This window comes from Equus asinus, chromosome X (genome assembly GCF_041296235.1).
Source record: "Equus asinus isolate D_3611 breed Donkey chromosome X, EquAss-T2T_v2, whole genome shotgun sequence".
Taxonomy (NCBI): domain Eukaryota; kingdom Metazoa; phylum Chordata; class Mammalia; order Perissodactyla; family Equidae; genus Equus; species Equus asinus.
Genome location: NC_091820.1, coordinates 15,737,869 through 15,751,614, shown reverse-complemented (window position 1 = coordinate 15,751,614; position 13,746 = coordinate 15,737,869). Strand labels below are relative to the sequence as shown.

Genomic DNA, 13,746 nt, shown 5'->3' with positions numbered 1-13,746 from the left:
TTCCTTGTTCTCTAATTATTCCATTTTTTTAAAGCTTTTTATTATGGAAAGTGTGAAACATTTACAGAAAGAAACAGAATATAGAGAACCTCCATATACCAGTCTCTCTGCTTCAACGAGTCTCAACCCATGATCAGTCTCTTTTCATCTATGTTCTCACCTTCCCCTCTTTTGATATTTTTAAGCAAATTCTAGACATTGTATAATTTCTTCCATAAATATTTTAGTGTGTATCTCTAAAAGATAAAGACTCTTAAAAGAAATAGTACAAGTCTTTCATTATACCTAAAAAATTAATATACAGGGGCTGGCCCCATGGCCAAGTGGTTAAAAAATTCCACATGCTCCACTTCGGTGGCCCGGGTTCATGGGTTTGGATCACAGCCTCAGACCTGCTCCACTCATCAGCCATGCTGTGGAGGCATCTCGTATACAAAAGAGCGGAACACTGGCACAAATGTTAGCTCCGGGCTGATCTTCTTCAAGCTAAAAAAAGAAGATCAGCAACAGATGTTAGCTCATGGTGAATCCTTGTCACCAAAAAAAAAAAGAATTAATATACAGATATTTAATCAGTGTTCAATTTTCCAGTTGTCCCTGTTGTTATAGTTCATTTTTCCTTTTGCAATTTGTTTGAATTGGGATCCATATAAGGTCTATATTTAGCAATTGGTTGATATCTCTTTAGTCTTTTAATCCATGAGCTCTGTCTCCATTTCTTTCTTTTTCTTTGTGGTTTATTTGTTGAAGATTCTGGTTCCTTCCTCCCTACCCCTTTTAAAGCTGCTTGTTTCATGGGTGCCATATGGTCTTTGCTCTCTCAGTAGATATAAATTACAAGGTTGATTTTTGTTTTAAGTTTTCTTCTGTTGTTGGTATTGTCTCTTTCCCTTTATTCCTTTTTTTCTGTTGATTTTGATAGCTGTTTTTCACATTTAGAGCCTTTCCTCAAATGTGTGGGGATCCTTTGCTATCTTTTCCTTGCTTAAGAGCGAGGTACCAAAAAGCTAATTGGAAGGAGTCCTATGGCAAGAATTTGCTTATTGCTCATTGACTTCCTTCCCTTAGGCTTAGATTTTAGCTTTCTCTGATCTGCTCTGTAAGTTACCACTTACTCATCTCTGCTTCCTCACCTGTTCTTTGTCCTTGTAAGTTTATGCATAATTTTTTCCATCATTGTAATTTCAATGGAGTTTTGGAAGAAAATAGAAAGTAAAACATCCATGTTTAACCAGAAGTCTCTTTCCATTTTAAAGATCCTATTAATACAACAAATGGAGTCAAATAGAAGTCAGTAGCGTTAGGTTAAGTTTATGGGGATTTTTGTCCTAATAAAGTAGTCTGCGGGCTTAGAAGGTTTTGTAAACCATTGCTTAAAAAGGCATCTTAATACATAATCCTAGAAACATAAACAGCATTTCTTCTTTTTCACTCTGATGTTCAAGTCAAGGAAGGTTTAAAATCTAATAACTACTATATAAGAAAAATTATTTCAGAGGAATGTAGTTGCTTTGCCAGCATGAGTCAGTATTAACAAATTCTATTTTAGGATTTAGAGTTTAACCAATATAAAACATACCTTCTTCTGAACCAGTGTATCCTAATCAAAATTCCTGATTGTAGAATGATTTACATTTGTCACAAGGTATTTACATAAGTAAAAGAAACCAGATTAGAATTATCATAATTCTACCTCAGACAAAATGAAGAAATTGCTCAGTGAGTGACTCTCACTGCTTATTTTCAACTAAACAAGGTCTCATCAGTGTTACATATGAGGAAATTATCTTACAAGATAATCAGAAAGGAAATCATTGTGTTCTAGCCTCTCATTTTATAGAAAAGGGAGCAGGAAGTCCCTGAGCAGTGAAAGGATTTGACCAAGGTAACTCATCTAATTATTAGCGTAGCCACTAAACTATAGCTCTTGACTCCTAAATAATTCTTATTTTCATTGTGGTAGAATAATAGAAGAGGGATATGCAGTAAATATAGTGATGGATATTTTTGGTGCTTACTGAGCAGAGGAGTGATTTTAAATGATAAGCTTTGTAGACATTGTATAATTATTGAAAAAGGTAAAAATTTGGAATCCAGCTTTAAAGTAATAGGAACCTAATCCAAGATTGTATAGGTAGCAGTGGAAAAAGAGTGGATTTGGGCTAGACTGGAACAGAATTATCAGCAGGCCTAGGTGATGAACTTCATTCATATAAATAATAGAGAGGGCCTGTTGGATATAAGACACTGGAGTTGTAGTGATAGGACAAGATAATGAAATCAGAGACTGATACTGAATTTGGTACACCAGCTAGACAAGTCAGTTAAAAAGACAGAGCTGCATAAATATCAGGAGCAATCAATTCCTATTCCTGGTTTGCCCATTTTCAGTCACTGGCACCAAAATCTCCCAGTTGGAGGTGGAAAACTGGTAAAATGGGAAACATACGATTTTTTTTAGCTGCTTTGTTTATTTTTCCCAGAGGTCTTATTTCTGTATTTTAAATATCTCTGGTCACCTTCAATTGTAGAGAAAACCAACTCATCTTTCCCTCTGTCGCTACCCTCCCTCCCAGAAAGGACTCTTTTTCCCATTCTTTCTATTTAATCTTTGGCACAACCATTCAGTCACTCTGGCCTGAAAAATAGAAGTCATCTATTATCTATCCTTTATGCAATAGAAAAAAAAATAAAAACTTTAATGATCATTTCACCACTGAAATCCATTGAGATACCAACACAATCAGAGTACTTATCAGAATGTATTCTAATCATTTATTTACCTGTCTGTCATTCCCGCCAGATTATGAGCTTCTTGAAGATTATTTTATTTTTATTTGTATCTCACAGTGCATGACACATAGGATTTGCTCAGGAAATGTTTGCTTGGTAAAAGAGAGCTTTGCCTACAGGGTCAAATGTAAATTTATACTGACATTCCAAATTGTCAAGAATCTGGATCCTCCCTACTTCACCTCCCCAGTTTCCACATTGATTTGGTTCCTTCCTGTTCATCATACATGCCTACATATCCTTGCTTGGACTGGTGTTTCATATCTGGACTTTTCTTCTCCAGGCCTGATCCTTCCCATTCATCTGAATTCCACTCTAAATGTCCCTAACCCCATACCTCTTCCCTCTGGCCTTACCATGCAAGTAAAACTGATCTTTCTCTTCTCTGAATTCCTGTACTACTTATTGCTAGTAATAAATCATTTTATCCATTTATCATATTTGTGATGCTATAGCTACCATTTAATTAAATGTCTCTTACATACCAGGCTCTGGGATATGCAACCTTATCTCAGATGGTCACACAGTCCCCAAAGGTACAGTGGTGTTACCCCATTTTATAGATGAGAAGTAACTGAGGCTCAGAGATTCTAAATAAGTAACTTGCTCAAGATTACACAGATGTGAATCCAGATCTTTCTTACTCCAGAAAGCCTTTGCCCTTTCAGCTGCCCCATGGTATTTCCTCTCCCACTTCCCTCTCCCTCAAAATAGGCCTTTTTTGTTGTATCCATCTTTTACTTTATCTGCCACATTTTATAAATGCTTAATGAATATTTGTTGAATTGAGTTAATAGAGGTGGTAGGGGTATTGAAACCTATTCCATTTTTTTGTTTTAACACTTCATTGGTATGCCTTGTTTTTAAAAAGTTATTTTTTTGGCCATTTTTAATAACTTTAATTAAAATACTTGTAAATTTGATGTTAAAGCCAATATCCAATATGTTCTCTGTATTTTCTTTAGCTTAAAGCACAGATTTTATAAATATATACAGTGTCTTGTTATAATTTAGTGAAAAATATAGTTATTAATTTTGAAAATTCAAGAGTAATAGTTTTATTTATATGTATAGTTTTATTTATATGCTTATATGTATAAGCAAAATTTTATTTAAAATAGGCACCAAAGAGATTTTGTTTTAAAGATTGTCTCTGAAAACTATTGCAATGTAGCCAAATGTGCAATATTTTATAGTTCGAGACCGTGTTCGGACAAAAATGGAGCGTGATATCTTGGTAGAAGTTAATCATCCTTTTATTGTCAAGTTGCATTATGGTAAGTTATGTACCACCTCATCTCTTCACCTCATTCCCCACTCCCTGTGTGCATTCAGATATATATAAGTATTTATTTGTGTATATTTATATGTGTTTAGCAGACACATACAGTAAAGTCATGGAAATTAAACCGTTACTCCTTAGACAAACTTTAGAAGCTTTTATTGCATTTAGCTTATACTTCTTTTAAGCAGTATAGTTTCTGAGCGGTAGCCAGAGGAACAGGTAATAATAATCAGCTTTTTACTATAATAATTAATAATAGTGTACCAGCATTTTATAGTCCATTTCTGTTAGCCCAACTTATAAAGCAAGAAAGATCCCTAATGTCAGTGTCCTTAAACTTTTATTGCCTTTCTTTTCTCCGAAGGCATATATGCTTTTTCTCAGTGGGTAAAGGTGTGGTGATTCTTATTATGTATAACTAAAGCTTAACCAATCCACATTTTTTCTCTAGTTAAGTGACGTGGTTTTTGTATTTTTGTTTTATGGTTAAGTAAGTCTTTTTCTGTTAGGGATTTTTCTTATTGATCACATGTTTTAGAACTACTGTATTCCTGAAAGACTGTTGCCTGAAGAAAATCTAACAAATGTTCTGGTGCTTCCATAATAAGAAACACTGTATTTAATATTTCTACGTGGAAACTAAGAGAAATCAGTGGTTATCTTCTAAATAAAAATCAGTTTAGATCTATGACATAATCATTAATTTGCTAAAAATAATATTAATTTGTAAATGAGTTGACCTAATGTAAGCTTAAAACAATAAACTGTGATGGATTAAACGGAAATTTTCATTTCTTCATTCAGCTTTTCAAACTGAAGGGAAGTTGTATCTTATTTTGGATTTTCTCAGGGGAGGAGATTTGTTTACACGCTTATCCAAAGAGGTATATAATTAATCTCTATTTTTAATCTATTTATACACATCCTGTTTCAACTAAAGCTTTGTTATATTTCAATATTATGCTTATTGTATTTTCTCTACTGGCATTAGATTCTTACATTGAAGAATCAGACCCAAAAAGAGTTCTTTTCCTGCCTTTTGAGTTTATTCTGAAAGTAGGACTTGATAAACTATCTTTGTCTTTTGTCCTGCTTCTTTTGGTTATAGTTTTTTCAGAAGCTTAATATATCAATAAGATATCCTTGAACAATTAGTAGTGGAAATTCAGCATGCATTTTAAAGATCACTTTTCATTTCTAAGATTTTGTGAGGCAACAATGGCACAAACTGAATATAGTTGTTACCTAACTAAATGTAAAATTATTTTCCCCACAGTGCATATTTAGCATTTAGTAAGTGATTAGTTGACTAGTTGGTTCATTTTTGCAAATTCCTTTCATAAGTAGATTGTGGCTAAACCTACGTGTAGTTAGCATATTTATAATTTTTTGAATATTTAAGCTCTAGGGTAGAACTTTAAATAAAAATCATAGACACAAAAAGAAAATAAAAACAGAAAAATTATTATTTTATTTTAGGTGATGTTCACAGAAGAAGATGTCAAATTCTACTTGGCTGAACTTGCACTTGCTTTAGACCATCTACATAGCCTGGGAATAATCTATAGAGACTTAAAACCAGAAAAGTAAGGAATCTTGCTACTAAGTTGAATACAATGTAATATAATTATTTAGGAGGTAATAAAAATAAAATTACTTCATAGAACTACCATGAGCATTGCATGAGAGTGCCTGTGCTTCACATTTCTGCTAATACTGTGTATTCTCATACTTTTTAAATACCTGTTCATCAAAATCTCTGTTAATGTTATCTTGCTTTCATTTGCATTCTTTGATTTTTAATGAGGTTGAAATCTATATTCATATGTTTATTGGCAATTTGTGTTTTTGTGTGATTTTTCTGTTTATGACCTTTGCTCATTTTTCTTTGAAATGTTCTTATTTCCCATTGATTTGTAAGAGATTGTCACAAAATTAAAAATTTAATCATTTGACATATATTGCAAATACATTTTTCTAGTTTATCTTTTAATTTTAACTTTATTTATGTTATTTTAACCTACACAAGTATTTTTTTCTTAGTTGGACCTACCAATCTTTTCTTTTGTGATTTCTTCCATGACTTTTATTCTTAGAAAGGTTTCCAATCCCCTGATCAGATATTTTTCTTCTAATTTTCGGGTTCCTTTCATTACTTTTAACTTCATCTAGAAATTTTTTGGCATGAGGGATGGCATAATTTATTAAATAGAGCTAATTTTCTCTAAATACCATTTATTGAATATTTTCTTCTCCACATGATTTCATATTTTAAGTGTGAGTTGAGCAAATTTCCCGTTGCTTTTATAGTAGCAGTTATCAAGAATCTAATATTATTTAAATTGTACACACTTCTGTGTTTTAATTTGTTAGTGTTTACTATCTACCACTTTGAATAAGAAAGGGTTTTTGCCCTTTTTTAAGGATATAAACAAGAGCCTACTCAGCTGCAAAACAGAACAAAATCATTCCATTTGGAATAACATGGATGGACCTTGAGGGAATTATGTTAAGTGAAATAAGCCAGCTAGAGAAGGATAATCTGTGTATGACTCCACTCATATGAGGAATTTAAAAATGTGGACTAAGAACAGTTTAGTGGCTACCAGGGGAAAGGTGGGGTGGGGGGTGGGCACAAAGGGTGAAGTGGTGCACCTACAACACGAATGACAAACATTAATGTACAACTGAAATTTCACAAGATTGTAACCTATCATTAACTCAATAAAAAAAAGTTTTTTAAACAGCTTTATTGAGATGTAATTCACATACTATACTGTCTATCCTTTTACAGTGTACAATTCAGTGATTTTTAGTATACTCACAGATATGTTGTACAACCATCATCTTTATCAAGAATTTGGATATGACTTACATTAAAATGTTATAGGAAAATTTTATATTATAGATTACAGCAGGAAACAGAGGAAATGCTCCTTTGGAATCTTGTTAAGTGATTGTTTAGAAATTGTTATACTTCCACATTTTACGTTTGTTTTCCATATATTTTGTTTTTAAATAAATTTCATATGGTTCGGTTTTTATTCCCCAGATAATTGCTGAGTTTTTCTCATCATTTTCCCAATTTCTAACTATCATGACATAAAATATAATTCCTGGTGAGAATAAATATTCAAGCATATAGTCCTTAGAAGGAAAAAATTACTACAAACATAAGATTAAACATTCATAATAAAAATATGTTAGTGTTTTATATCATTTAACTGAATGTATTTATTGTAGACCATTGTATTGGCATTGGTCATAAGATTATATATAAAGCATGGGCCCTGTCTCAAAGGTCAAATAAGATCAAATGTAGGTAAGATTACTTATAGTGAGATCTTTCACGTAGATGTCTATGATGCTGTTAAATTGAAATAACGTTTAATTGGTAAGTGATCCAAGTAAATACCATCATATAGAGACTTGCAGAAACTTAAATTTTTAGGCCAATTGTTTTATGCACTCTAAGGGGTTTTCCAGATTCTTTTAAACTAGAACTCTGTTATAATAAATATGGCTAAAAATAATTAGTAGTAGTTGAAAGGGAACTTTGCTTATTGAAAGTAATACAGATGACTTTTTCTTTCAAAGATAAAGGATAAGCATGGTTATCTTAAAATTACGTTTGCTATAGAAGGCATAAGTAATGCCATTGTAGCCGTGTTTTCTTTTTTCCTCAAAATTACCAAGAATGACTTAAGGTTTGTTTTGTTTTGTTTTTAGAAGTGTCTTTCACGTGTTTATTAGACAGAAGGGAGAATGATTTCCACCATACGTAATAATTCCCTTTATATTCCCTAAATCTGTTGGTCTGCTTCTTAATCAAGCGGTCTGCTTCTTAATCAAGCATAATCAAGATGAGTATTTTTTTCATAACCAGTCCCTTGTTATGAAAGAGACTTGAAAAATAGGTCCCTACTGAATTACCCTCAGTGGTAAACTTTATTGTAATCATAGTTGAATTGATGACATAGGAAGGTTCGTAGCATTTTTGACATAGTAAAATTTTATCATAACAAAACTTGGCTTGTACTTTTTTTAGTTAGAGTTGAAAGAAGTGCCTATATTATGGAATAGCTTTGAATATAAGAGAAGCAGATGATTACTTGACCTTTCAAGTCAGTATACTAAAATACCTATCCAGAAATACAATTACTGGCTTACAACTTAGTACTTAGCCCTTTCCATAACTCCTTAATCAATGACATTACTCTCCACTCAAGTATCTGCTAAAGCCAGAAACCTGAGTGTCTTCATTTGTTGTTCTTCATCGTGACCCGTATTTAAGAGCTCACTAAATACCTTTTATTTTTCCCTATAAATTGTTTCCTAAAATTGCAGATCTGATTATTTCTACCCTCTATGCATGTAAAACTTTTCTGGTCTTCAGTGCCCTTGAGAAGCAGCCCAAACTATTTGGAATGCCTTATTGCCCTTTGTAGACTGGCCCCATTCATTCAACATACATTTCTTATTTTTCTGTGCTCTTCCAGGCACTGAGCTACAAGATGAATAAGGTCAAACACTGTAGGAGCTCACAGTTTACTGAGAAAGAGAGAAAACACTGGAGAATGTATACAGTGAAGGGATGGGTCAATGAAAAACAAGGAGTGTGAGCAAGGTTTGTTGACGAGAAGAGGATTGTGTAGGTTGTGTCAGAAAGAAAGCTAGGAAAGGGGCCAACCCAGTGGCATAGTGGTTAAGTTCACGTGCTCTGCTTTGGTGGCCCAGGGTTCACAGGTTCAGATCCTGGGCACGGACGTAGCACCGTTCATCAAGCCATGATGTGGCAGCATCCCACATAAAATAGAGGAAGATTGGCGCAGATGTTGTGAGCTCAGTGCCAATCTTCTCCACACACACACACACACACACACATCCTACAACCATTTGCAGTCACTAAATAGAGTCTTAGTTCAGTCCCCCTAAATGGTCACATCTTCAAGTTGGACTGAAAGTTGAGCCTTCTCTCTGTGGCCTGCTTGGGTATGTGCAGGTCTGTATGAAGCCTGTGTCAGGGAGGGAGCATATCTGGCTTCTGAAAAAAAAAAAAAGAAAAAATGCTAAGAAAGAATGATTTAGTCAGATGCCTTAAGAATGACCAAGAGAATCACAACTCTAACACATTTGACTTAAATATGTAGACCATCTGTCTGTTGTGCAAGCACTAGAGAGTTTAGTTAGCCCACCTCTGCAGACAGGCATTAGAAAGAGCAACTTAGAAGAGTATGGGTTTTAGTTCTTTTCTTCATAGTTTTCAAATGCCCCTGGCTCGTTAATACAAGTTTATAAGGCTTTGCCTTTGGGATTTGTTATATATGTGTCCAAAAAATAATTTTTTTCATCTTTTACCTTTGCCTTCTTATTCACAGTCTAAAACAATATTTTAGAATCAATGTGGTGATCTGATGCTTAACAAAGTAATTTCAGTTTTTAGCTTCTATAAATCTCTACTTAGTGTTTGAAAAGATTTTCTGACTTTGTTTTCTTTCAGCATACTTCTTGATGAAGAAGGTCACATCAAGTTAACAGGTAAAAATCCTCATTTTATTAAAATATTCTCTCCTATGCTATATAATTTCCTTTAAGGTTGATCATGGTACAAATATTGAGTAACGATTGTGTTAAAAACTTAGATTATAATTTTTTATTAATTAACTATTGGAACTCAAAGTTTAAATTTTGTGTGCAAATTATTGTAGGATATTTATGAATTCGATATTTATTTTGGCAGATTTTGGCCTAAGTAAAGAGTCTATTGACCATGAGAAGAAGGCATATTCTTTTTGTGGAACTGTGGAATATATGGCTCCAGAGGTAGTTAATCGTCGAGGTCATACTCAGAGTGCAGACTGGTGGTCTTTTGGTGTATTAATGGTAAGGTTTGGGGCATTTTTTTGAGAAGTTCAGTAATGAATATTGTAGAAATATAAATCACTTGTTTTATTATATAGCAATTTTAGATGATTTGGTTGTAATTAAAATGATGCTTTTTTACCTTCTGGCCTTGAGATTTTATACTTATTGACTAATACCTCTGTTTGCCTTTTTGCAGTTTGAGATGCTCACTGGTACACTACCTTTCCAAGGAAAAGATCGAAAGGAAACAATGACTATGATTCTTAAGTAAGTAGTCCCTAGTGGATATGTTTTGATGAGATTTTTTTAAAAATCTTCAAACTAAAAAATGAGATTTTAGACCGTTGGCTATAGTACAAGAAGTAACTAAGAAATTCATTGATACAACATCAATATTATGTGGTTTAAATACGAACAAACCCCATAGATTTAGAGTATTCATATTCATCTTAATGGTGAAATATTGAAAGCTTTACCTTTGAGATTTGGAATATGACAAGGATGCCCATTATTCCACTTCTCTTCGCATTGTCATGGAGGTACTAGCAAGTACAGTAAGGCAAGTAAAAGAAGTAAAGTTTAAGGTTTAAAAAGAAGAAATAAAATTGTCATTATTTAAATAACACGAATATGTCCATAAAAAATCCATATCTTCATATAAATTCTTGGACTTAATAAGAGTTTAGCAAAGTTGCTGGATAAAAGGTCAATAAATAAAATCTATTTCATGTCTGTGTATTAGCAAAAGAAAATGGAATTTTTGAAAAAGACACTGTTTACAATAGTATAAAAGATATCAAATGCCTAAGGATAAACCTAGCAAAAGTTATTCAAGAACTCTATGCAGAAAACTAGAAAATTTTATTTAAAGAAATTTAAAAAGATCATAATAACCTGGAAGGTTGTATTGTATTCACATTATGACAGACCCAGTTTTGTAAAGATGTGGGTTCTCTAGATCAACGTTATTGAATAAAATATAGTGTGAGCCACATATGTAATTTTAAACTTTTTAGTAGCAACATTAAAAAAGTTTAAAAAACACCCACAAAATTAATTGTAATATATTTTATTTAACCAAATATATCCAAGATGTTATCATTTCAACATGTATTCAAAAATAAAAAGTGATTAATGAGATATACATTATTTTTTTCATGCTTATTTGAAAGTCACTGTGCATTTTACACTTAGAATTTGGGCTAGCCACATTTCAAGTGCTCAGTGCCTGTATGTGGCTAGTGCCTGCCATATTGGACAGCATAACTATAGTTTCAGTGCAAATCAAATTTAAATCCTAACAAGTTTTTTCTGTGGAGCTTGATAAACTTATTCCAGTATGATAATATAAAGGACCAAGAATAGCTGAAACACTCCTGAAGAAGATCAGGATAGGAAGACTTGCTTTACCACGTATCAAGTCTTACTATAACTGTAATTAGGACAATATGGCATTGAAACAAGTATAGAAAGTAGACTTGTGCAATAGAATAGCAAGCCCAGCAACAGACCTATACATCTATGGACACTTGATTTACAGCCGTTGGATATTGCAAAGCAGTAGGGAAAAAACAGCCTTTTTTAAAAAAATCCTGCTGGAAAAGTTGGTATTCACGTAGAAAAAGATAAAACAATCTCGACCTCACACCGTACACAAAAATCATTTCCAAGTATATTACAAATAAATATATATATATATCTTTTTACATATATATGTAAAAAGGCAAAAAAAGATTCTGGAAGAGAATATAGGAGAATGTCTTCATGACCTTGGGGTAGGAAAAGTAGTCTTCGGACACAAAAAGCACTAGCCATAAGGAAAAGATTGATAAATTATTACTGCATTAAAATGAATAACTTAGGCTCTTCAAAAGATGCCATTAAGAGAGAGTAGAAGAAATCTGTGACACATAACCAACAAAGGGCTTTTATCCAGAATATATCAAGAACTCCAGTCAATAAGAAAAAAGTGTGATAGAAACATGAGTAGGAGATGTAGGGACTTCACAAAAGAGGATATTCAATGGCCAATAAACTTATAAAAAGATGCTCACCCTCATTAATCAGAAAATGCAAATTAAAACCACAATAAGCTACAACTGCATACCCACCAGAATGGCTAAGAGTAAAAAGACTGACAATATGAAGTGCTTGACAGGATGTGGAGTAGTGGCAACTTTCATACATAGCTGGAAGGAATATAATTATTCATATAACCACTTTAGAAAGCAGTTTTTGGCTTTATCTTCTAAAGTCAAATATATGTATACCCTCATCCATTAATGCCACTCCTAGGCACGCACCAAGTTTATATGCATCAAGGTAGTTGTACATCAAGAAACAAGTACAAAGATGTTCATAGCAGCATTATTTCTAATAGCCAAAAAGTGGAAACGGTATCATTAATATTAGAATGGATTAGTAAATTATGGTATATTTATACAATGAATGAATACCCAGGAGTTGACAAACTATCTGTAAATATTTTAGGCTTTGCAGGCCACACAAGTCTCTGTCACATATTCTTATTGTATATTGTTCATTTCCAACACTTAAAAAAATGTAAAAACCATCCTTAGCTTGAAAGCCATACAAAAACAGGCTGAGGCCTTTGGCCCATCGGTGTAGTGTGCCGTACAGCAAAGAAGATGAACAAACCACAGTGATATGCAACAGCTTGGGTAAATCTCACAAGAATGTTGAGCAAAAGCAGTTCAGACACAAAAGAATGAATACTATATGATTCTATTTATAAAATTTTAAAACTAGACAAAACTAAAGCATGGGTTTTAGCGTCCATATTTAGATGGCAAAAGCCTGAGGCAAAATAAGGAAAGTGGCTACATTGGATGAGGGGTTCTGGGAATGTTATATTTCTCGGCCCGATGACTGTTCACTTTGTGGTAAATCATTGAGCTGTGTACTTTTGTTTTGGGGTGCTTTTTTGTTTTTTTACACTTCATGTTATTCTTCACAATAAAAATGGTTTAAAAATATGTGCTGTGTAAATGAATATTCACTGAACTTTCATCACTCCATCTACTCTGGCCCCTTCATTTCAGCTAACAAACACACTCTAGTGTTGGAAAAAACAAACCCTTTCTTTGACCTGGCCTTCCTTTGAAGTTTTTGCACCATCTTCCTGAATCCTTTCGGCACAAACCCTCTTTAAAGAGTAGTCTCCGTTTTCTATTACCATTTTTTGGCTACTTTTATTCCACAGCTTGTTTGTTGTTCATTCCCACCACTCTATTGAAACTTCTCTCACTATGGTCATCGGTGATCTCCTGGTTGCTTACACCACTGTTGGAAGGGTGCCTCTGTCCATTTGTTCACACAGTTCATTCAACAGATGATTGAGGTCTTGCCACATGTACTTAGGATGCAATGTGAACAAGACCAGCAGGATCTTCTCTGGTCTCACAGACCTTGCATTTTAGTGGGGGAGGCAAGTAATTAATATTTAAACAAAAATATAATAATTTCAGATAGTAATAGGAGCAATAGGGGTAATAAACCAGGGTACTCTTGAAGTATGAGGGAAGAGGCCAGAGCAGGAGCCATTTTAGATGGGACAGTTAATGAAGGTCTCTCTGAAGAGTGTTTGACATCGTTGGCTACTCCCTCCCCGCTTAGTTTTTCCTACTCTCATCTCCTTCTGCCTCTCTAACCATTCCTCTTTTGGTCTCTTTTTACTTGACCATTCCTTTTCTGCCTGCTTTTCTCTTTTTAATTATGAAATTTTTCAAACATAAATTCACAAAAAATAGAATAATACAGTGAACACACATATAGCAATCACC

The 13,746-nt window shown here is 33.4% G+C and overlaps 1 protein-coding gene across 8 annotated transcripts in view; it reads left to right on the top strand.

The window, feature by feature from the left end:
* RPS6KA3 (ribosomal protein S6 kinase A3) overlaps window positions 1-13,746 on the top strand; it is a 112,296-nt gene that overhangs the window by 66,710 nt on the left and 31,840 nt on the right. For all 8 annotated transcript variants that reach the window (XM_044763095.2, XM_070502210.1, XM_044763091.2 and 5 more), the window contains 6 exons: window positions 3,990-4,070; window positions 4,883-4,962; window positions 5,558-5,664; window positions 9,579-9,616; window positions 9,819-9,961; window positions 10,140-10,210. In XM_044763095.2, the coding sequence (XP_044619030.1) occupies window positions 3,990-4,070; window positions 4,883-4,962; window positions 5,558-5,664; window positions 9,579-9,616; window positions 9,819-9,961; window positions 10,140-10,210 (520 nt within the window). The remainder of the gene's footprint in view (window positions 1-3,989; window positions 4,071-4,882; window positions 4,963-5,557; window positions 5,665-9,578; window positions 9,617-9,818; window positions 9,962-10,139; window positions 10,211-13,746) is intronic.